General features: G+C 40.2%; 3 protein-coding genes across 3 annotated transcripts; 1 reads left to right on the forward strand and 2 right to left on the reverse strand.

Annotated features, from left to right (window-relative positions):
• Window positions 1–16030: 16030 nt before the first annotated feature.
• HOO65_070149 (Retrotransposon gag protein) lies at window positions 16031–17080 on the reverse strand (the record flags this gene model as incomplete). The annotated part of the gene is made up of 1 exon (XM_071001259.1): window positions 16031–17080. One exon carries the CDS (start codon window positions 17078–17080, stop codon window positions 16031–16033), a length of 1050 nt encoding a protein of 349 aa, XP_070856867.1.
• Window positions 17081–19683: 2603 nt separating this feature from the next.
• On the forward strand, window positions 19684–22635 carry HOO65_070150 (putative ATP-dependent permease; the record flags this gene model as incomplete). The annotated part of the gene is made up of 2 exons (XM_071004875.1): window positions 19684–19882; window positions 19967–22635. 2 exons carry the CDS (start codon window positions 19684–19686, stop codon window positions 22633–22635), a joined length of 2868 nt encoding a protein of 955 aa, XP_070856868.1.
• A 439-nt stretch (window positions 22636–23074) lies between these two features.
• On the reverse strand, window positions 23075–24006 carry HOO65_070151 (uncharacterized protein; the record flags this gene model as incomplete). Its single annotated transcript, XM_071005133.1, has 2 exons — window positions 23075–23772; window positions 23820–24006. The coding sequence occupies 2 exons, from the start codon at window positions 24004–24006 to the stop codon at window positions 23075–23077; spliced, it is 885 nt and encodes a 294-aa protein (XP_070856869.1).
• Window positions 24007–24117: the final 111 nt, after the last annotated feature.

Raw genomic sequence — 24117 nt, forward strand, 5'->3', positions numbered from 1 at the left:
GAGGGTGATAACTATCTTCTACACCAGAGCCAAACTATCCTAAAGAATCATAACCTACCTAATACTAGCTACTAGACTCACCTGAATCAGATTATCCTACTAATGAATCTATAAGAACTCTTCTACACTACATATGATTCTGACCCTATACCCTATGCTACCTTAGCTATAATCCTAAACCCTGAAATAAGCCACCTGCTAATACTCACCCTAGCTAAGTACTCAGAGTGTAAAGGCTACTTATATATATAAGACTACTTATATATTCCTAAAAGCAATGCCCTGAAAGTAGAGCTCCTCTACCTATACTATGACTCTCCTGTCTCAGGACACCCAGGTCATTCTAAGACTTATAACCTCCTATCCTAGGAATACTATTAGCCTAGCATAGTAAGATACATCACCTACTAGGTTCACTAGTACTATACCTACCACTACACAATACCCTTCTATAATAGCTAGAAAGGCCTACTTCACCTACTACTAATTCCTAAGAGAGTATAGTATGATATATCTATTGATTTTATCACCTACCTACCTAAGAGTAATAGCTATAATACCATCCTTATAATTATAGACTAGCTAACTAAGATATATCATCTAGTTCCTTATCATAGTAACTATAATACTAAAGACACTGCCTATCTATACCTGAAGAATGTCTAGAAGTTATATAGCCTTCTATTGACTATTGTCTCAGACTAAGGACCTCAATTCATTACTGAATTTTAGAGGTGCCTATCTTAGTCCTTGAGAATTGAACTAACCCTATCCTCTGCCCACCACCTAGAAACCAATGGTCAAACCAAAAGAATGAATTCAGTCTTAGAATAATATCTATATATATATATAGTATATCTATAAGATGATTAGGAAGATTAGTTACTACTAGCTGAGTTCTCTAGCAATATATATTACTCTGAAACCACTAATATTTCCCCTTTCTTTATGAATTATGGATTCCAACCCCAGATAGGATTCAAGCTAATCTCTGACCTACCTGATTCCACCTAGTCCTGAGACACTACTACCTTCACTACCTAAATAGAAGAGATAATAGAACTAACCTATTCTGAAATAGTAATAGCCTAAAACTTCTATGAAGAGCAGGTGAATCAGTACTACTAGCCACCTCACTAGTTCTAAGTTGATAATAAAGTCTAGCTTAACACCTAGATGATTCAAACTACCTAGCCTCAGAAGAAGCTAGACTAGAAGAACTTAGGACTATTCTATATCTATAAGATTGTAAGCCTATACACTTATAAACTTGAGTTGCCTACCTCTATAAGGATTCATCCTGTTTTTCATATGTCTAAGCTCTAATACATTAATACCTCTGATCCTATCCCTAGTCAAGTTTATCTACCTCCACCTCATATTGAAGTAGCTAGATAAACTGAGTATAAAGTTGAAGAAGTCTTGGACTCCTTCTAGGAATACTATAGCTATAGACACTGCCCCTACTTGAAATATATTATTCATTAGACTAGCTATAATGACCTAATAACTAAACCTACTGAATACCTGGAGAATACAAAGCAGCTAGTGGAAAACTACTACTACTATTACCCTGACAAGCCTGGCCCCTAGGTGAACCCTCCTGGTTACCCTCTCAGCATTGACAGAGCTCTACTGTAGAGAGGGGGGTACTGTCACAGTACACTAGTGTCTTCTACATGACTATTACAGTACACTAGTGTTCCTACATAATGTAACAGCATACTAGTGTCCTTTGTATAACCACCATCTGTCATAGTATGATACTGTCATCCACATGACCACTGTTTCTATATGACCACTATTCCTACACTACTTTAGCATTCCCTACATGACTACTGTCCTGCTCAATGCTAGAGCCTTGCTCACTGCTACTAGCCTCACACCCCACTATAGATCTTGTCAACTACAACCTGTGTAGATATATAGACTAGATAGAACCTCCCTCTGTTACCTGAATGTTGCTCCCCAAGCAATGTCCTCATCTCCTACCCTGAATATACTGAACATCCTGTCCTGCCTGTCCTCATCCCTGTCTACCTGTCCTGCCTGTCCTGTCTTTGAGCTATTGGGTTAGTCTCATAGAACCTTCCTGCCTGCCCATGACAAGACTAGCCTCTTTGAGAACTATGAACTCCAAGACCTATAGGAGGAAGGAGTAGGTGAAGATAAAGAAATAGAAGCCATCTAGTCTATAATGAGAAATCAAGATACTACTAAACTCCTAAAGAGTATTTAAGGACAATTAGGAGACTTCACTGAAAAAGATAGATGTTTGTTTTACCACAATCAGCTATAGGTACTGAATTCTGAGCCACTCTGAACTAAACTTCTACAGGAAGCCTATGACAGTAGAGTGACTAGCCACCTAGGGAGGGATAGAACTATAGAGATCCTCTGCCAGCAGTTTTACTGGCCAGGCCTAAACTCAGATGTCAGACAATTTCTATACAACTGTGATGTTTGTAGAAGGGGAAAAGTATAGAGGCAAAAGAAATAAGGCATCCTATAGCCTCTCCCTATACTAGACTAACAATAGAAGCAAATCTCTATTGACTTCATAGGCCTACTTCTAAAGTGTGATAACACTAGTAATAAATATATTATAGTTATCACAGACTGCCTTACTAGGAATATGACTCTATAAGTATTGCCTAACATCTAGACTGAGATAGTCATTAACTATTTCAATAAATGCCACTATAGACACTATAGACCCCTAGACTTGATTATCTTAGATAGAGGCCCACAGTTCACAGGAGGTTTCTAGAAATAGTTTTACAAGCTATTGAAAATCAGACACAAACTTACAATGGCTTACTATCCCTAATTGAATAGAGGTATAGAAAGAGCTAACTAGGAAGTTCAGGCATACTTATAGGCCTTTATGAACTTTACATAAATAGACTAGGACTAACTACTCCCTTCAGCAATGCCAGCCATTAATAATTGACCATTAGCACTAAGAGTAAACATCAGTCTATTCTTTACTAGCTATAGCTATTATGTAAACCCTATACAACTCTCTATATCAGATGAAGACTGGAGTATAGAAGGTTTAAACTTCAGCTATACAGAAGCCTTAGTGGAAAAGATAACTGATGTAATAGATCTGATCACTAGTGCCCTGGCAGTAATATAATAATGAATAGAGGACTAGCCCTAATGCCTAGTAGAAGTGTACTAGGCAGGAGACTAAGTGTGGCTTACTATGAAGAATCTGTGGATAGCACAGTCCTCTCACAAATTAGACTAGTTACACAGAAAATTCACTATAATTAAAGTACTAACTCCTCTGACAGTGAAACTAGATGTGCCTAAGGGAATCTATAATGTTTTCTATATAGACTATATTGAAAAAGCATCCAATGACCCTCTACTAAGCCAGTAGTAAGTGCCAGACAAACCAGCTGCTATTATCAATGATGATAGTGAAGATGAATAGATAGTAGAGGATATTGTACAGGCCTAAGGAAAAGGAGCCAGAAGAAAGGTCCTGGTAAAATAGGTAGGATGGGATGACCTAACCTAGGTACCTATTGAAAACATTAAAGAAACAGAAGCTCTCAATCACTAGGAGGCCAAATGAGGACTAATCACCACCCACAATAGACCACCAGCAGTAGGGAGACACCAGCCCAAAAGAAGAGGGGGATGATGTTATAGGCTATGTGCCTACAGTCAATATGGATCACAGAGCAAGGAGTGCATAGAAAACTGGTGACCATGGATGACAAATGGTGCAGAGAAAACTCTGCTAGAGGGAAGCAAGAAATACAAATAGGACAATAGGCACTTAGTTTTAGTTTTCTCCTTCTTTCTTTCTTTCTTCAGATTTTTCTAAATAAAATGCTTTACAGTATTTTCATTGAGCAATTGATGTCAAGCACTGGCAACAGCCTGAACCATACATGATCTATAGATCATTACAATTAATCCCTTCCCCTCCTTTCAGGTCACCTAGGGATAGTCAGTGGTCTACTCATATTCTTCTAGGGCAGCTATGTCTTCAAGGTGTACTAATAGTTCCTAGGTTAGTTCTGTATAACCTGTCTATTTTACTAGCACTTGGTATTATTTCCTATATTTCTAGTGTTAAAGGATCTTGTCCACTTGGTATTCCCCTATAACTATGTCATCTATAGCTTCCTCCTATGATATTAGGGGTGGCTTAGGATTAGAGGACACTTGGGATAGCAATAGGTCTTCTCTATACTAGTAGACTAGGTTGATGTAGAATACTAGGTGGATGCTAGAGGGGGTGTCAAGTTTAATAGTATAGGATCTAATAAGGCTAATGACTTTATATAGTAGTGCTAACTAGTTAAGTTTCTTTAAGGGGTATAGGGTATAGACATTCTTGAGTCTTAGGTAGACTCTATTACTAACTTGAAATGATTCTATAACTTATTAGCCTTTATTGGTGTATTATTCCTATACTTCTTAGGCTAAGGCTATAGATGCCTAGGAGAATGCCATAGCTTCACAGTGCTTTGCTAGCCAGTTATATCCTGCTGTAGCTAGGGAAATACTTGAGCTAGTGGGGTGTGAAGCATTAGTTTCAATAGGGTCTATATAGTAGCTATAGCAGAAGAAAAAAGGGCTAATACCTATAGATACTAAAACCCAGTTGTTCAAGGTGATCTATACTTAGGGCAGTAGGGAAGCCTAGTCATCTTATAGGTAGGCTGTAAATGTCTAGAGGTATATCTCTATTTCCTAGTTCAAGCATTCCTATACTCTATCAGTCTCTAGGTAGAAGGCTATAGATAAATAATAAGGTGATTCTAAGTTAGTAGTATACTTCAGCCCAGAAGAGGCTAATGAATTATAGACCTTAGTCAGAGGTGATCATATATAGGGTTCTATAGTAAGTGAATATATAGACTAAGAAGGCTTCAGCCACATCATGAGTAGTAGAAGACTTCAGAGGTATGAGGACTTTAGACTTTGATAGCTAGTCAGTGACACCTATAATAACAGTATGCCTATTAGAGGGTGGAAGGTTAATAATAAAATCAACTATAATTTCTTACTAAGTCTATTCTAGGATCAGGAGGGGTTTCAAGAGGCTATACTTCTGTTCCCACTATATCTTGCTCTATCCACAAGTGTTATAGTTTCTTATAAAGCACTATATATCTTCTATTAACCTAGGCCAGGTATAGGAGTGGCTTATAAGGTCTTATGTAATAGTAGTGCTAGGGTAGCCTATTAGACTTGAATCATAGGTAGCTTGAATTATCACTATATGAAGTGGCTTATAGGCTAGGATCCATAGATACTCCTGCTATAATAGGTATATTTCTGAGTCAAGGGAGTATTCACTGATTTACTAAGACAGGCCTTAGTTATTAGGGAATATATATGCTTTTTCTTATACTACTGAGTAGGCTTACCAGTATCTCTCATTGTATCTCAGTACAGTGTCCTATAGGTTATAGAGTTCTAGGTCAGTGAATAGAGATAGAAGACCTAGGTAGGGAGTGACTTCTAAGCCTTCTAGATCTTTATCAGGGTTTTTAGCCTATATTACTATAGTAATGACAAAGTTCTTACTATAGGGACATAGTATCTAGTGAACTCTAGATTATAGTCTATCATTAGACAGGTCATATAGGAGGTCTTAGTCATATCAGGACAGGGCATTAGAGGTGACTTATATTATTCTAGGTCTATATATCAGTATAAAGTCAAATTCAGATAATTTATAAGACTAGTGGTATTGACATTCTAAGAGGGTCTAGTAGGTTTAGAAGTAGATGAGGTTATAGTAGTTAGTATATACTTAGAATATAATACTAGCTAAGAAAGGGCACTAATATTTCAAGTAGGAAAAGATTACTAATATTTCCTTATCATAGATAGGATAGTTAACCTTAGCTAGGGTGAGTTTTCATGAGAAGTATATAATAGGCTACTAAAGGGAATCCAGGCCTTATTATCTTAATAAGGCTCCTATTACCTATCTAGAGGAATCCACTTCAATAATAGTAGGGTGATTAGGATCATAGGTAGCTAGGACAGGTATAGAGATAAGGGCCTAGTAGAGCTTATTAAAAGCTTCTTACTAGTCTAGGCCCTAAATAAATAGTTAGTCTTTCTTAGTTAGGGTAGTCAGTGGTATCACTAGAGTTAAGTAGTTCTTAATGAAATAGTAGTAGAAGTTTATAAAGCCTAAGAAGCTATAGAGGCTATATATAGAGGTTAGGGCTTCCTATTCTTGAATTATATAGGTCTTTTTAGGGTTAGTATAGATTCTAATACCAGGTTCTATAATAAAGCCTAGATACTTAATTGAAGAGGATTTGAAATCACTCTTATCCTAATCTAGTTAGAGGCCTATATTATCTAGGGCCTTAATGATCTGATAGATAAGCTTACAGTAGTCTTCTCTAGAGCCTAAAGTATAGATCACTATATCATCTAGGTAGGCTAAGTAGGTAATGCCTAGCCACTAGGAAAGGACATAGTTAATGAACTACTAGAAGGAAGCTAGTGCTCCACTTAAGCTAAATAAGGTTACTAGCTATTCAAAGGAGCTGAGGTAGGTATAGAAAATAGTCTATAGTTCATAGCCTTCTTTAACTTGAAGATAGTGGAAAGTAGAGATAATATTGACTTTAGAGATATATTTAGCTAATGTAATATTATAGAGGGTATTATAGATAAGTAGTAGTAGGTATCTATCCTTCTCTATAGTGTTATTTAAGGTATAGTAGTCAATATAGAAATGAATGCCTCTACTAGGTTTCTTGACAAAGATCACTAGGGCTCCTCCTTTAGTACTACTAGCCTAAATGAAGCTAGAGTTAAGGAGCTTATATAGGGTTTTCTATAGGACTAGCAGCTCCTCTCTACTCATGGAATACAAGGGATATACAGGGGTTAATTCATCTGGCTTTAGTTAGATCTCAGTGTCTAGGCCTGGTTATGATAGTGGTAGAGTAGTAGCCTTCTTTCTATTAAAAGTACTAATGACTAGGAGTAGCTAGCTAGGGTAAGATATTCAGGGGTTAGTGTGGATCTTGGTTTATAAGGCTTTCTTAATATTATAGAGGGAGTGTTGCTGGTGCTAGCTATTGATGTCTCAAGAAGTATACCTTAAAGCATTTTATTGTTAAATAAACTAATGAGAAAAGAGAAAGAAGAGAAAGAAGTAAAAACTAGAGTGTTCCCCCTCTTTAAGTATTGTAAGGATTTGCTAAGGACATGTCTCCCCTTCACATGATCCTTTCCTATACCCTTGCTCAACCTTCTCATAGGTGCCTAGCCTATAACATCACCCCCCTCCTTTCTTAGGATGACATCCTCTAGTCATAGGTGGTCTATTGTTTTCTGAGATCAGGCCCTATTTAGCTTCCTAGTGGTCTAAAGCTTTAGTGTCTTTAATGTTATCTAGGGGTACCTATGTTGGGTCATCCTAACCTAACCACTTTACTAAGGCTTTTCTAGTACTTCCTTTTCCTTGGGCTCACACTATGTCCTCTACTGTCCATTCTTCCTCTCTATCTTCATTCACTATGCCTAGGGGTTCCTCTAGTGCTTATTACTGACTGGGAAATAGGTCTTTTATAGCTTTTTCTATATAGTCTATATAGAATACATTATATATTTCCTTAGGGATATCTAGTTTCACTGTCAGAGGAGTTAGTATTCCTATAACTATGAACTTACAGTGTAACTAGTCTAGCTTACAGGATGTTCTTATCATCTGGAGGTTCCTCATAGTGAGCTAGACTTGATCCCTAATTTAGTATAGCTCTATAGGGCATTGAGGTTAGTCTTCTAGGCATTGTTGAGCTACTGCTAGGGCACTAGCTATCAGGTCATTTATATCTACTATACACTTAACTAATACTTCTACCTATCTATAATTTAAGCCTTCTACACTACACTCTCCTTCTGGAATAGCCACTTGGACTAGGTCTATATAGTACCTATGGCTTGTAAAGAAGGGGCTGATGTTTACTTATAGTACTAATGGCTAGTTGTTGATAGCTAGTATAGCTGACAGGAGTAGCTTATCCTAGTCTAACTATGTAAAGTTGATAAATACTTGTAAATAAGCCTGGATTTCCTAGTTTGCCCTCTCTATACCCCTATTTGACTATAGATAGTAGGCTGTTATCAATTTCTACTCAATCCCTAGTAGTTTACATAGGTATCTCTAAAAACCACTTGTGAATTAGGGTCCTCTGTCTGAGATGATGGAATTAGGGAGGCTGTAGTGGCTATAGTGATATTCACTAAAGTGAGTGATGACTATGTCTATCTAGATGTTTAGTAGGGCTTATAGAGTAATACTTCCTATGAGCCTGTCAGTGATGACTATGATGTGTTCATTACCTGTGTTATCACACTTTAGGAGGGGACCTATAAAGTCTATTGAGACCTATTTCTATTATCAGTCAGGGATGGGGAGGGGTTGGAGGATGCCTTGCTTCTTCTGTCTCTAGACTTTTCCTTTGCTATAGATGTTATAGTTGTATATAAACTGCCTGGCATCTGAATTTAAGCCTGGCTAATAAAATTACTAGTGTAGGATCTCAATTGTACTATCTCATCCTAGGTAGCCTGTCACTCAGCTGTCATGGGCTTCCTGTAAAAGTCTGGTTCTCAGGGGTTTAGAGCTTGGTATCTATAACCTGTTTCTATAGAACAGATAGCTATCTTTCTCAGTAAAGTCTCCTAGTTATCTATATATATCTTTAGGCATTTTAGTGGAGTCTTGATTTTAGAGGGCATTCCAAATAGCTTCTATATCCCTGTCTTCTTTCATAGCTTTTTCCTATAGGTTCTGGAGGTCTGCTTTTTCAAATAGGTTATTTAGGGCTTGGGTAGGTATTGTATAGAGATAGTTGACTTGAAGGGGTTTCTACAGTTGGAGTTCTCACCCTTCTTTCAGATCTTCTGGTTCATCCTGTTCTCTCCTGGAAAGTGTATCAGCTGCTTGATTAAGGTGTCTTAGGCAGTGTATGACCTTGAAGGGGGGAAGGGATTCCAAGAATTCAGACTATCTCACTTGTCTTTCATTTAGCAACTGTTTCTTTATGAAATATTCCAAGTTCTTATGGTCTGTAATGAGGTTGAAGCCTATAAGGCCTTGGAGCATTAGATACTATTCTTTGAAATAGCCTATTACTCCTAGTAATTCTTTGTCATATATAGGGTAGTTTCATTTAGTGTCATTCATTTTTCTGGAGAAGAAGGTGACTAGCAGTCTATTCTATGAGAGATGTCCTCTAATACTAAAGCCAGAAGCATCACTCTCTATAATAGTTATATCTGCCTCAAGGTCTAGGTCCTATCCTACTAGTAAACCTCTATAGCAGAAGTAGTCCTTTAGTATCTAGAAGGCTTGTTCTTAGTGTTTACTCTAGATAAAGGGCTTATTCTTTCCTATTAACTCTACTAAGGGGGTAGTAAGCTCTATAAAGTTTTCAATGAAAGTCTAGTAGAAGTTTATGAATCTAAGGAAGGATTAGACTCCTTTTACTGTCTTTAGGGCTTCCTAGGTAGTAATTGCTTTGATTTTTCTAGGGTCTATACTGACACCCTTTCCTACTTCTATGATGAACCCTAGGTACTTTGTTTTCTTAACCTTGAACTTACATTTGTCTATATCTAGTTAGAGCCTAGCTTTCTCTAGTTCAGCTAGCACCTTTAGTATATACTCTTAGTGCTCTTGCTTTGTCCTATTTATATAAATCAAAATGTCATCCATATATGCTAAATAGAAGTTATTAAGATAGTTCCTCAGTACCTAGTTGACATAGTGTTAGAATACTATAGAGCTATTTGAAAGTCCAAAGGGCATTACCCTCTACTCATAGAGGCTATAGTGTATTTTAAATGCTGTTTTCCACTCATCACCTTCTTTCACTCTAATACAGTGGAAAGCAGTGTATACATCTAGTTTAGTTAGCTATTATGCTTTAGCTACTTGGTAGAGGGTTTCATATATAAGGGGGAGAGGGTATCTGTCCTTAATAATGATTATATTCAACCTATAATAGTCTATACAAAACCATAGACCCCCTCCTGGTTTCTTAGTGAATACAACTGGTGCTGTAGTAGCTAATTGACTGGCTTGTATATATCCTTTGTCCAGGTGTTCTAGTAGGGTCTTTCTCAGGACTAGTAGTTCATCCTATGATATACTATAGAGGGGGCCCTAGGGAGCTCACTTTTCTTTACTATTCTCATCTTTCTCTAGGTGGATCTCTAAGTTGATTCCTAGGTAGTAGGGGATTTCTTCATCTTACTTGTCCTCAAAGACTCCTAAATGTTTCTAGTATGTTTGTAGAACTTTTGTTTTTAGGTCTGTCTTACTCTTGACTTATAGGGCTTTCTTGATGTCTATAATAGTAGCTGTGAAAACCACTAGTTCTTCCCCTTCATGTACTCTGTGTCTATCTCTCAGTATTTAGGCTGCTATAATAGCTCCTATGATTGCCTTGGGTTTTTTCACTTTGTTATACTAGGAGATAGGGTGAACCTTGTAGCTTACACCAGGGAGATGGAGTTCTATGATACTACTATCTAGGGAGATTACAGCACTATTCTATTCAATCCATAGTGTTCCTAGAATTAATTTTTCACTTTAGCCTAGTACTATATATATAAATACTCTATATGTCTAGGCATTACTGACATCTAAGTCTAAGCATACCACTATATCTAAGACTGACTCTCTATTTACACCTTTAAGAGCATAGGGTTTTATCTTAATACACTTTAGTTTCAGGAGGGAAATAGTGTTTTCATTGATTATAGCAAAGGAGTTATAGCTATTATCTATCAATACTGTGATTGTATATCAGGAGTTTGCAATCACACTAGTCTAGAAGGTCTAGCTAGTCATTTTATCTTCAAACTACATCTATTCCTATTCTAATGTCTTGTGTGATAGGTGCTTTTCAGCTATATACATTAGTTTTCCACCTTCACACTCAATTCCTCTCTATCCTCTACAATGTCTTCCACCTCTAGAGCTTTCCACTATAACTAGACTTAGGTAGAGTTTACCTTTGCCCTGGTGTGTCTAGACAGGTTGATCACTGCTGACAAGGGGCATCTGGAGGTGCTATACCTAGGGCAGGCATAGTGTAAATACACTTTAGCAGCTCTTTAGGCTATAATTTCTTCTACTAATACCTATTTTACCTGTTTTCCTTTAAGTTCCTGATTAGTAGGAAACTTCTTTCCAAATGAGTCATAGGTAGGTTATGTGGAATATACTAGATAAGAGTGCATCTAGTCTATCAGTTCTCTATTAGCTATAGTAGGGGGTAGAGGCTGACTGCTCCTAGTGACTATTTTCAGGCCTTTAGGGTTCATTGAATAATACATTACTAAATCATAGTATTAGTCAAAGGTCAGGCCCTCTATTCCTATTAGTGATATAAGGGTACATAGGTCTAGGTTCATGACATTTGTCAGCTAGGTAATCTTCACATCCTTATACTAGACTAGACCTCTAGCCTATGAGAGGTGACCCTTAAATACAGGGAAGAACTCTTGGAATAGGGTGTTGCCTTAGGGGGTTCACAATATAGTTAGGTGATAGTCCTGTGTAGCTAGGTCCTTGTAGACCTTGTCTAGGTGTTTGAACAATTTTGCCACCTATAGGTTGGGTTTACTCTAGAGCCTTGTAGTGAACTCATAGCAGCTAGCCTTGGCAGTTCCTTATAGGCAAGAGACAATGTAAATAAGTTATACTAAAGGTATACCTATAGCTTCCCTATCTATAAGGATCTTATTTACTATGTCTAGGCACTAGTCTAGGTACTTTTTACAGTCTCCTTCAAATATATGTAATAGTGGGAGTACTTGCTGGGGACATGGTTGTATATAGATGATCTGGGGAGGCTGGGGAGCTGGTGGGTTTTCTAGGGTTTTAGTAGGTGGGGCTTGTGAGGTCAGGGCACCTATTACTATAGGTATAGCTGTCATTATAGTAGGTAGTCCTTGAAATTAGGACTGGCTTGAATAAAAGGTCAAGTCTTAGGAGCTATCATAGCATAGTTCTATATTATTATTTTCCATGGTATAGGGGGGGTATAAAAGAGGTAAATGATCAAAGAGATAAAAGTGGATGTTAAAACACTGTATAATAAGAAAGTGAGTTTATTTAATAATTGTTACCAGTGCTAGCTATTGATGTCTCAAGAAGTATACCTTAAAGCATTTTATTATTAAATAAACTAATGAGAAAAGAGAAAGAAGAGAAAGAAGTAAAAACTAGAGTGTTCCCCCTCTTTAAGTATTATAAGGATTTGCCAAGGACACATCTCCCCTTCACATGATCCTTTCCTGTACCCTTGCTCAACCTTCTCATAGGTGCCCAGCCTATAACAGGGAGGCTGAAAAGATATAGATACCTTTAGTTTTAGTAACTTAGGCCTAGAGTACCTATATTATATACTAGGTAATAGCTATAGTATCTAAGTCAAGGGGAATAGTTATAAGGTAGAGTCTAAAGGGTTATTATAAGAGGACTTCATTCTAGGCTAGGTGTATAGAGGTATTATAGTCTATTAGCTAATATTAGCCTAGTATAAGGTCTTCTATCTAGTCAGAGATAATATATATATAGAGTTTTTCATTATGACCCCTAAGGCCTAAGTTAATCATAGTGATCTAGGTTATTATTAAGGGGTTTAGGTCACTAATGACTTATTTGACTAGATAGGGTATAATAAGTAAGGTAGTGGCTTTACACCTAATAGTAGTGTATAGGGAAATAGTAGTAAGATAGAGGCATCTATTGTCAATGAAAGCAGTAGTAAAGATATATTTATTTAGAGTTATATCTATATAAGTACCTATTACTCCTATTTCTTTCTTTGTAATTATCTCCCCTTTAGGTACTAGATAGTGATAGTTATCTAGGCCTAGTAGTTTTCCAGGTATTTAGCAGGGACTAGGGCATTATTAGGTTACTAGGCTTCTATAGCCTAGGTCACTACTAGCTACCCCTGGTTAAGGGGGCAGTTCTACTATATATACCCTGGTTTATAGTAGTAGAAATATGAGTTTGTCTACTTTAGGTTCTCCCTCTCCCCTGGGGTTATAGGCTTGAAGGGGATATTAGATAGTTACTAGTCTATTTTATCTAGTGAGGGAGTAGCCTAGGTCAGGGGTACTAGAGTAGGTATCTAGTAGCTAAATCTAGAGAGTATATTCACCTAGGTCTAGTACCCTCTCAGTACTTCTAGGTTAGAGGCTAGGCTAAAGACCTTAGAGACAAAGGTAGAGTAGGTTTTAGCTTTGACACCTATATAGATAGCCCTAATAAGCTCATCATTAAGGCATTATTTAAGGCTTAAGATATAGGTATAGTCACTAATAATCCTAGCCTCAAGGAGTAGGTTCTTGAACTTTAGTATAAATATAGAGAATAGTTTATTATTTCCCTAACTTAGGTAGTATAGCTTAGCCTTAGTATATTCCTCTATATAAGGATCTAGAAATATAGTATCTAGTGCTTTGAGAAATTAGGCTATAGTATAGTTCTTCAACTTAGCTTATCTATATAGTAGTGATACCTTAGTTTATACTATAGTAGACATCTATATCTATAGGTAGGTGAACTAGTTACTATTATTCCTAATAGCATCACTATCTTATTCTAGCTTAGCCTCTACTATCTAAGACTATACCTAGTATTCTAACCCCTTTCCTAAGAAGAGGTAGATGTCTAGGAGATAGGGCTTAGGGTATCTAGTAGGTTATACCTCTAGGAATACTAGAGCTAGAAAGCCTATAGGGGCTAAGGGGGCTAGAAGGCTTATAGAGGCTAGGGGGGTAGCTGGGGCACTAGGTGCTACTAGGGGGGCTAGAGGTGTTGGAGTAGTGAAGGCTTGAGTGATCTACAGTAGGCTAGCTATCATTTATTACTAGAGGGTTTTGATTTCCTCCTAGAACTACTAGAGTATATACTACTGAGTATACTCTAATTGCTTGAGTTTCTAGTGCATTTATTCCTAGGAAGTTTAGGACTACTTCAGCCTATAGTGTAATTCAAGTAGTGCCTCCTTCATTTCTATAGGCATTAGAAGTATAGTAGGCTCAGGAGTATATATAGGTTAGGCTAGGTTTAAGGGGTCTATAGCAGTGGAGTTTAGAATAGGGATAGAAGATAGAGGATAGAGGATAGAAGACAGAGGACAGAGGATAGAGGATAGAGGACAGAGGATAGAGGACAGAGGATAGAGGATAGAGGATAGAGGATAGAGGATAGAGGGCAGAGGGCAGAGGATAGAGGAAAAAAAAAAAGTATAATCAAGTTCTAATATAAGGCTTTATAAGATATAAGAAGATTCAATTGTATAATAGCTCTATATTTAAGAAGAACTCAATAAGTTCTAAGAGAAACTAAAGGGAGCTATACTAATGATAGTGGTCAAGTGGTTTATATATATATTAGGAGAGATGTACTTTAGTAGGGGGACTAGAGGGAGACACCAGGAAGACACTAGGAGGACACTAGGTAGACACTAGGGAGATGCTAGGAGGACACTAGGTAGACACTAGGGAGAAAAGGGAGCTTTTGGTGCATTGTATGGTTTTCTGGGTGAGGGCAAGGCCTGAACCATACATGATCTATAGATCATTACATTAAGGAGGAAAGGGAATAACTAGCTAGACTATACTGGCAGAAGAGGGGCTCTTTATAGGTGAGCTCTGTGTGGCAGGGTCTCACACAGACCAAGGGCATTGCCCTAACACATACAGGCACAGCCCTTACAAGAAGTGTTACGGGTGAGGCGCAATGCTATGATTCGTATAAGATCTTTATTGATTGATGGGGAGGGAAAGGAGTCTATCTAGAAGGTTGTGCTGGTGAGCAGGGTGAAATACTTCACTTACCCCCCGCATTTCTGCCCACCTTCACCGCCTTTCATATTCAGTACTAAACTGTAATATCATTCTCCTTCTCCTCCCCTTCCTTCTTCTTCCACTTGCTCTTCAGTTGGCCTGTCAGTGTGAGGTAAGTTTCTTTGGGTCCATCGTTTTTGGTTATTGGTCCCCATTTCACTTCCCAACTGTGTAGGGCTTCTAAATTGTCTTCGATCACATTGTCGATTGGTTCACAAGTTGGTGTTTCAAACCCTTTCCACTTTATCCATACCACCCTCTCTTTCCTCTTTCCAAAAGCACAAAGGATGTCATCCACAAGCCATACTTCTTCTCCTTTTTCATTGAAGAGTGGGGTTGTCTTGTCAGAGTCTGCATTTTGTCCTGGCCATGGGTCTTCTCCTGCTGGCCGTAGTAGATCCGTATGAAATGTTGGGTGTATCCCTCTTGGCACGTCTAGCTCATAGACCATTGGTGCTACTTGCTTTATGACTTTGTATTTCGCATTGAGCCAGTCGAGTTTGCGGTTGGGTCGTCCGAGTTTCATATTCTTCAACTTTGTTGATATCTTCTATGCTGGCTGTGAAGATTTTTGTCGTGTTGTTGCCTTTTCTCTTGGCTATTCTCATCATCGCGGCGAATGCTTGTCCGTTGACTACACTCATTTTCGTTTTTCCATTGTTCTTTTTTTTTAATCTTTCCTCTCTCACTCCAAGTTTTTCAACCACTGTGTTGCTAGAGCAGATAATCATTCTATCCTCTTGGGGTATGTAGATGGCTCCTTGCTTTTTGATCCATGGCAGCCCAAGTGTCACATCGTGGTCATTGCCAGGTACAATGTATGCAAACACTTCTTTTTCTTCATGGCCTTCAATGTTGATAGACATATGGGCTACTTCCTTGATCACCCCTCTGCTTCCCATTGCTCCTTTCATTGTGCACGCTGGGATCGGAATGCGCTTTAGTTGAGCTTGTTTTGCAAATGAATCAGATACCACGTTGTACGCAGATGAACCAGGGTCTATTAATGCAGTTGTCATGTTCATGTCATTGATCAGGACTTCTACTAGAAGAAGACTACAGTCCATTGTTTCTTTCCATTCTCTCAACCAAAGTTTAGTCAGATCCTCCTCTTGGTGCCCCTGCTCACGACTTTGTGCAGGGTTCAGGCTTTTCCCTGATCATCCGCCACTGAGGTTTCTTCCACCGGTGGTGTATTCCATTCCTCAACTGTGGTGTTGTTGACTTGGGTATGAATAGGGGCTGGCCTTCTTGCTGGTTTCAGGGGGCAAACTCTGGCCCAGCATTTGGGTCGTGCACAGCGTAGGCAGACGTTTGCCTGGCGTCTTCTGGACATCTCTTCATTGCTGACCCATTTTGCGACTCTGCCCCTGTACTTGTGGTCGTCTGGTAGCCCAGGGCCGGAGTTTTGTGTTGTCTTGGGTCTCAGGGTGGAGTGGGACTGTGTATAGTTCGAGTCGATGTCCATTGGGTCGCCGTATTCTCTTGGGATCTCGTCGTGCTGGTTCGGGCTGCTGATGTACGCGCTGAATTTATCGAGGTTTTTATTTCTCAGGATGTTTGTGTACACTTGTCTGTAGATTTTGATTTCTTCCTCCAGTGTTTTGCCTGGAGCTGTGGCAAGTGTGTAGTACGTCACCTTCCTGTCCAGTCCCTTGCGGAAGGCATCTATTTTAATCTCCTCTGGCCATGCCTGTCCTCTGGCCTCCTGTAGCAGTTTGTAGAAGTCCTGGACGTAAACTTCATATGCGTCTCCTTTCTGCTTCAGGGCGTTCAGCTTCATGCGTGCGGCGTCTATATGTCCCGGGTCTTCGAACCTGTTGTCAAGGACCTTCCACGCCTCAGCTTCCGTTGCTCCTTCTTTTTTTCGTAGTTCTGTCAGTTTTTCGCTGATACCCTCGCTGGCTTGTATTGTCAGGGACATTAGGATGAGGGTGATTTTTTTTTGGTCGCTGAGGTTGTCTTGATAATCCATTGCTCCTTGCATGTGGTTTTTCCAAGCCCTGTACAGGGCTCGGTTACCATTGTATAGAGGGCAGCCTAGGGCTGCTGCTGGTGTGTTTTGCATCGTTCGTTTTCTTGTGTCTTCAACGGGGACACTATGGGTTCTTACGTCTTCAACGGGGACGTCTTCGTGATCTGTCGGGCTTTCGTAAATGCTTGAACCTTCCGACGAGAATTGATATGTTGGCATTAAGTTTTTTTTGTATGAGGTGTTTTTGTTTATTTTTGGGATGATCAATCAATTTGTTACGGGTGAGGCGCAATGCTATGATTCGTATAAGATCTTTATTGATTGATGGGGAGGGAAAGGAGTCTATCTAGAAGGTTGTGCTGGTGAGCAGGGTGAAATACTTCACTTACCCCCCGCGTTTCTGCCCACCTTCACCGCCTTTCATATTCAGTACTAAACTGTAATAAGAAGCACCTCTTTCCACCAGTATAAAGTAGTGTAGAACCCTCCACCATCTGTAGTATTAGTTAGCTCTTTCTACTTCAACAATTGTTTCTATTCTTATGCCAATACATCCTTTTGTTTGATTCACTCCTTTACAGAGGGGGCTAGAGAGAAAAAGGGGCTTTTGGTGCATTATATAGTTTCCTAGGTGAGGGCAAGGCCTGAACCATACATGATCTGTAGATCATTACAATATCCAACCTGTGACACACTCAGTAACAGTAACAACAAGTAGCTACAGTGATAGACCTGGTGGGCAAGGCTAACAGTGAGCAAGGCTACAGCAGTGAACATAGTAACACAAGGCCCCAGGAGTGGACAAGGTTACACAAGGCTATGGCAGCAGTCAGGGCAGAGGCACCAGTCTACTCTGACATCATGTATCAACTCCTTAGCTCAGTAAAAAATCATATGAAAAGCATAAAAATTAGGTGGTGGCTTAGATAGAAAAACTTCAAAAATCAGTTCCCAAAATACTCAATATGCCAACCTAGAATTGAAGTGGGCATTCTTTTTGCTAGCAGAACTAAATAATCCCAGTAGCCACATTGGAGTTTCTTTCAGGACAAAGAGTGGATTCCTCAGATTGACCTCTATACTTTCAAGCTTTGAACCTGATTGAGGCTTTTTATGCCTCCTAAAAAGCATATTGAAAACAATTGTGTCACTCTTAGTACATGGGGCCAATGTGAAGCATTTACAAAATAATTTGAATTGATTTCAATACTCAACTGATTGATTGGCATTTGACTGAAGCTTTTGGCAGTGAAGTTCATATGATTGAATTATGTGTACTGGCATATGTATGGGAAAGACAAATGCCTAGTGGTTGTCTCTATCAGAGCTTTGTGATCAGGGACTCATTGATCTTCTCCACAAGTGAGCCTGTTCTTGTACCTACACCATTTATGATTTCTTCCGCTGTTAACCATTTCGGTTCTATACTCGCGTTTGCTGATTCATTTCGTATCTCCTCCTGGATTTCAAGCCGTCTCTTTGCTGTCTCCCGTATGATACTTCTGCTTCGTGATGCAATTAGAGTATGTTTGTTTAGTATCTCAGTGGGGATGTCGATTGCATTTCCAGAATGAGGTGTTGGTGTTTTTACAATGCCGATTTCGTAAAGTCGTTCTGAAAGTCGTGATCCTTCATTTGATATTTGGTCTTCTGATTTTGAATATGCTCACATGTCAGCCTCTAACAGCCACACCAACGTTAAAAAAATGTGACTTCTTATGTACCTTTAACTATTGAAGTTGTATTAATAACTGCTTCACTTCTAACAGATGTGCGGCTTGTCGGGAGCTTTCGTATTGCCTGTTGCCTAGCATTTGAAGCAGTAGAAACAGAGGCGCCCATCACCAATGTGCACAGGGCTTAGTTTTCTTTTCTGTCTGTTTTCAGAGAAGCCAGGCGTTTTCTGGAAACAATATGCAGGGTTGAAGATGCAGTGATTCTTTGATCCCTTGATAACCTTGGGCTGACTTCGATAGCATCAAGTCAATCAACAATGCATCATGATGTTAAAACAGAATGCTAGCCTTGCCCCATGTGTTGTCATATCAGTCTCATCTTAATCCACAGTGGCAATGATGGAAGAAAAGTGGGTCATCATCCTAGTCAAAGCTCTAACAGACCAATAGAGTTTCATTCTTCAGTCGGCTTTGAGAGAGTTACAACAAGACGTGTTTAGCTTTCCTCAATCTGTCGACATTTTTCCCATCGCTTTCCCAACCTTCATCGTGACAGATTCTTATCATACATCTGATCCTCACACCTAGAGATAGCGCATTACGACGCTTCACAAATACGCGCTAACTATTCAGCAACTATGGTTAGTTATGCGCTCAAGGCACTCGTCGCCTGGGGCATGATTTCTAGCTCAATGACGCATGCAAAAACATACTCCACCGCCGAAATGTTGCATGCTCAGATGGCTTTGATGCAAAATGCCCCAAATGAGTGCCCCCCTTGGTATGCTACAAACCAAACTATGTCGCGATATCTTCGATGTCTCGTTGGCTGACATCTTCCTACCACCTAGTTTTAATTGTCTCCTTCCTTCAAACACCTGTGCACAATATGGAACCTGTAATGAATTTAATGGCAAATGTGACTGCCCAGATGGGTTCGGTGGAGAAGATTGTCTTGAACCTCGTGAGTTCCTCTCTAACCATCTAATTCTTTGGAACTCGAAGTTTACGCAGTCCAATATTTTGTTTCTAACCTGTCGTCGCGTTATAGTATGTGGCTCCCTTGCCCGAGGGAAAGATCGACCCATGCGATCAAATAAAACGACTTGCGAATGCGACGATGGTTGGACAGGCATCAACTGCAATATGTGTACATCTGATACGGCGTGTAATGCCCTCATGCCTGAGGGAGATGGCGGTATCTGCTACACAGGCGGAGATGTAGTCAAGAACAACTATCAGATGTGTGATGTCACAAACAAGAAAATCAAGAATCTTCTGGGTGAACGTATACCCCAGGTCACGTTTACATGCGGGAAAGAAGAAGCTGTTTGCCAATTTCAGTGTAAGTGAAAATTATTTTGTATCTGCCTTGCGCGTTTCTAGATATTTTCGTCATGTTGCTAATTCGCTCACCTCTTGTCTATAGTCTGGGTTGATCAAACCGAGTCGTTTTATTGCGATCTCACTGATTGCACCTCAAAGACCGAATTCTCTGAAACTACAAACAAAACATCCTATGCTTGTCCTAACATCAAGTGCAGTTGCATTCCAGATCGAATGATGTGTGGCCAGGATGGGTCTCTCGATATTAGCGAGTTTTTAGATGAAGGTGTCCGAGGACCAGCACAGTTTCAGTGCTCGCAACAATTGGGAGGCCCTAGAAACTGTGAATTCAAAGAGCCAGCCATGGATGAGCTGATTCAAAATCTCATTGGCGATAGCAGCATTTTTCTGTCCTGCAGCTCCGGAGAATGCCTGTATCACACCGAGATCCCGGGTTACGAGCCACCTGTGAAGACTATTAACACGCCGCTTATCGCAACAGTTATTGCCGCTGCATCATTATTCCTGGTAATTATAATTTTGGGTCTATGGTATCTTTCTCGGCGCAATTTGCAGTACGGCTTGATCCGACTCGAGGAATCCGACGACGAAACTTCTAAGCTCATGGCGGACCACAAACCTGTTGCGCTCATGTTTGAAAACATCTCATACATGATTAATGGGAAACAAATCCTCAGCAACATTCAAGGAATCTCCAAACCTGGAGAAATCACAGCTATAATGGGGGCGTCTGGGGCCGGAAAAACAACATTTCTTGACATACTAGCGCGCAAGAATAAACGTGGTACTGTTACTGGTAACTTGTTAGTCAACGGAGAAAAGGTTGACAACCCAAATTACAAGCAGTTCATTGGCTTTGTTGATCAAGAAGATACAATGCTTCCAACCTTGACCGTTCATGAGACCATCATGAATAGTGCTCTCCTGCGTCTACCACGAGATATGAGCCAGCTTTCCAAGGAACAAAGGGTCATGGAAGTTGAAAAGCAGCTTGGAATCTACCATATCCGCGATTCACTGATTGGCTCGGAGGAAGGCAAGGGACGTGGCATATCTGGCGGTGAAAAGCGTCGCGTTGGTATTGCCTGTGAACTGGTTACTAGTCCCTCTATTTTGTTTCTCGATGAACCAACTAGCGGCCTTGACGCATACAACGCATTCAATGTCGTTGAATGCCTAGTTACTCTAGCCAAGACATACAAGCGTACCGTTGTTTTCACCATCCACCAGCCACGTTCTAATATTGTTGCATTATTTGATCGTCTCATCCTCCTCGCTCACGGACAGGTTGTATTTTCTGGTCCTTTCTCAAAATGCCAGAACTACTTCGACAACCTTGGCTACACTTGCCCTCCTGGATTCAACATTGCGGATTATGTTGTTGATCTCACTATGCATGCTGCCAACACCTTTCTTAACAGCTCCGAATTAACCTCTGAGTCAAGTGTCGATGCTAGCCTAGATGCAGCTACCATTGAGCCTAGCACTCTATGCACTAGGAAGTCAGCCGCGGGTGAAACACTACGCAATACCGATGATCAAAGCAATGACCGTTTACTACCGTCTTGTAACCGTAAGCGCCAAAACTCGCTACGATTTCGTCAGGATCGAGAGCTTTTCACTCGCCGCAAGACTACTCATAATATTACTGCCGGAACAATGGAAGTTCATGATTCACAATCCCCAAGTCGGAGAGATTCAAACGACATTGACCAGCTTGACGACCTGCCCCCACCTGCTAATCAATTAACGGAGCTAGAAAGCCTTGTTCGAAGCTTTAGAATTTCGACTATAGCCCAACAAAACATACAGGAAACTGCAAATGCCGTCGCTGCTGCTCAGGCTGCCAATGGTGATAATGCTCTCAACGGTGATTTACCTTATAATTCTGTTCTTGGGAGTGGCTATCCTCGTATCGGATATGTGTCACAGTTTGTTATTCTGTCTCAACGTACATGGAAGAATCTTTACCGCAACCCAATGCTCATGCTCACCCATTATGCGATCGCAATTTTGCTTGCCGTCCTTTCCGGATTCTTGTTTTACGGCATTACGGATGACATTGCCGGCTTTCAGAACCGCCTTGGCCTATTCTTTTTTCTCTTAGCTCTCTTTGGCTTCAGCACCCTTACTAGCCTCAATGTTTTTGCTCAAGAGAGGCTTCTATTTGTCAGGGAGCGTGCTAACGGATACTATGCCCCAATCACGTATTTTGCGGCCAAAGTAATCTTCGATATTGTCCCTTTGAGAATTATCCCACCTGTTATGATGGGCTCAATCGTGTACCCAATGACTGGCCTTATTCCAGACCTTTCCCATTTTGCCAAGTTCCTATTGATTCTGGTTTTATTCAATCTGGCTGCTGCATCAATTTGCTTGTTCATTGGTATTGTGTGCAAAGATCACGGTGTGGCAAACTTAATTGGCAGTCTTGTCATGCTATTTAGCCTACTGTTTGCAGGTCTCCTCCTAAACCATGACGCAATACCAAAGACCGCCTTATGGCTTCAGTCTTTATCTATATTCCACTATGGCTTTGAATCACTCATAGTCAACGAAGTGGTTGAGATAACACTAATAGACAAGAAGTACGGTATTAACATTACAGTGCCTGGTGCTGCCATTCTCAGTTCATTCGGATTTGACACAACCGCTGTTTGGTCTGATATCACCAAGCTAGGTGTATTTGCAGCATCTTTTGTTGTAGTAGCATATGCTGCTATGCATATATTGTTAGTTGAAAAGCGGTGATAGATAGATGGCCTTAATTATTGCTTCTGTTCACACCTCGTCATCCGCACATGTTTCCCTGCTAGACTAGCTGTTGCACCATTTCTAACTACCACACCCATCAATATATAATACTTTGCTTGATTTCTTTGGTGCATTAACCGCATCGTATCCAATAATATTACATTTCAGAGCAATTGTTAAATATATGCATAGTTTATGACCCCAATTCTTCAGCGTCATTATCAATTGAATACGTCTTGCACAGTAATAAAACTCAGATCTATTTTGATGCCCATTAAAGGATATGAAGGCAACATAAAAATACATAAATACATAGACAAGATACTTTGCGTCTCTTGGCCATGCCATTGGAATATACATTAGTGCTGCAACCCATAATTTGTCTTACATGAAGAAGATCAAGATTTTAGGTGGCGGACGTTGTATCGCATCTAATTTAGTTAATCTTTCCACCAATGAGCTCTTGAGCAACCTCTTTCTGTCGCATAGCGTTGTGTGTTGAACCCGCTCTCGAGCTTGTGAACTGCCTAGTGTTGCCGGAGTTTGTGTAATCATTGAGCATGTTCTCAACACTGGAAGGGTTGCCCCATGAAGCCCATGCGTTACCATCCTCATAGAACCCAGGCTGGACTGGCCAGTACGTTTCTGAGAATATACGATCGATCTCTTGTTGCAATTGGGTCTCATGAACAATGAATTTAGACGCCTTCATGTATAGTTCAACTAAATGATCACGACGAGCATTCTGATGTTGAGCCTGCATTTCACTTGTGCGAATGCGGCTCTCCTCAGCACGTTGCATACGTAGAGGGTCGGGTAAAACAGCTGTGTCTTCAGCGGTGGCCTTAAGAACAGTGCTACGGGTGTATTCCTCAGAACGCGGCTCTTGAGCTTCTGAAGCTTTCTTATCCCGTTTAATCTTGCGGATTTTGGCCTTCCCCTCCTCATCGTCCCGAGCTTTCTTGCGTTGCCAGAGCCCAGATAGACCTTGTCTCAGGTTTTCACGTCGCTTTTCGGCCATTTTCCTTCGCCACTCTTCAGCAGAGCCGTCTCTAGCTGGGATCATAGAGGATTCATTAGAAGGTTCCGGGGCAGTCTGCTGAATGTAGCTTTCTGTCACCTTACGGTCTCCTTCTGCCGGGGAAACACGTTCCGTGGTATAGGAAGATGACCCCTCACACGGGGTAACTTCTCGGTTTCGGATAGAGGGGGCGTAGGCACGTAGATAAAAGCAGGGGATTCCGGGGGCGGCTTATCAGTTTGTCTAACTGATGATGACGTGACAAAGGCTCGCTGGGCTGTTATAAATGGGATGGTAGCCCGGAGACGGATCAAACGAAGAGGGACCATGGAGGTCTGGGAGGCCATTATAGACCTTAAAAAGAGTTTAGATATATGAATGGCTAGGAGTAGAAGAGTAGGGGATGGGCAGTCGAAGTGACCCAAAGAGACTCTGAGGTTGTACTTGCTGCCTTGAAA

This window comes from Ceratocystis lukuohia (genome assembly GCF_044167205.1).
Source record: "Ceratocystis lukuohia strain C4212 chromosome Unknown Supercontig7_pilon, whole genome shotgun sequence".
In the NCBI taxonomy this organism is placed as follows: domain Eukaryota; kingdom Fungi; phylum Ascomycota; class Sordariomycetes; order Microascales; family Ceratocystidaceae; genus Ceratocystis; species Ceratocystis lukuohia.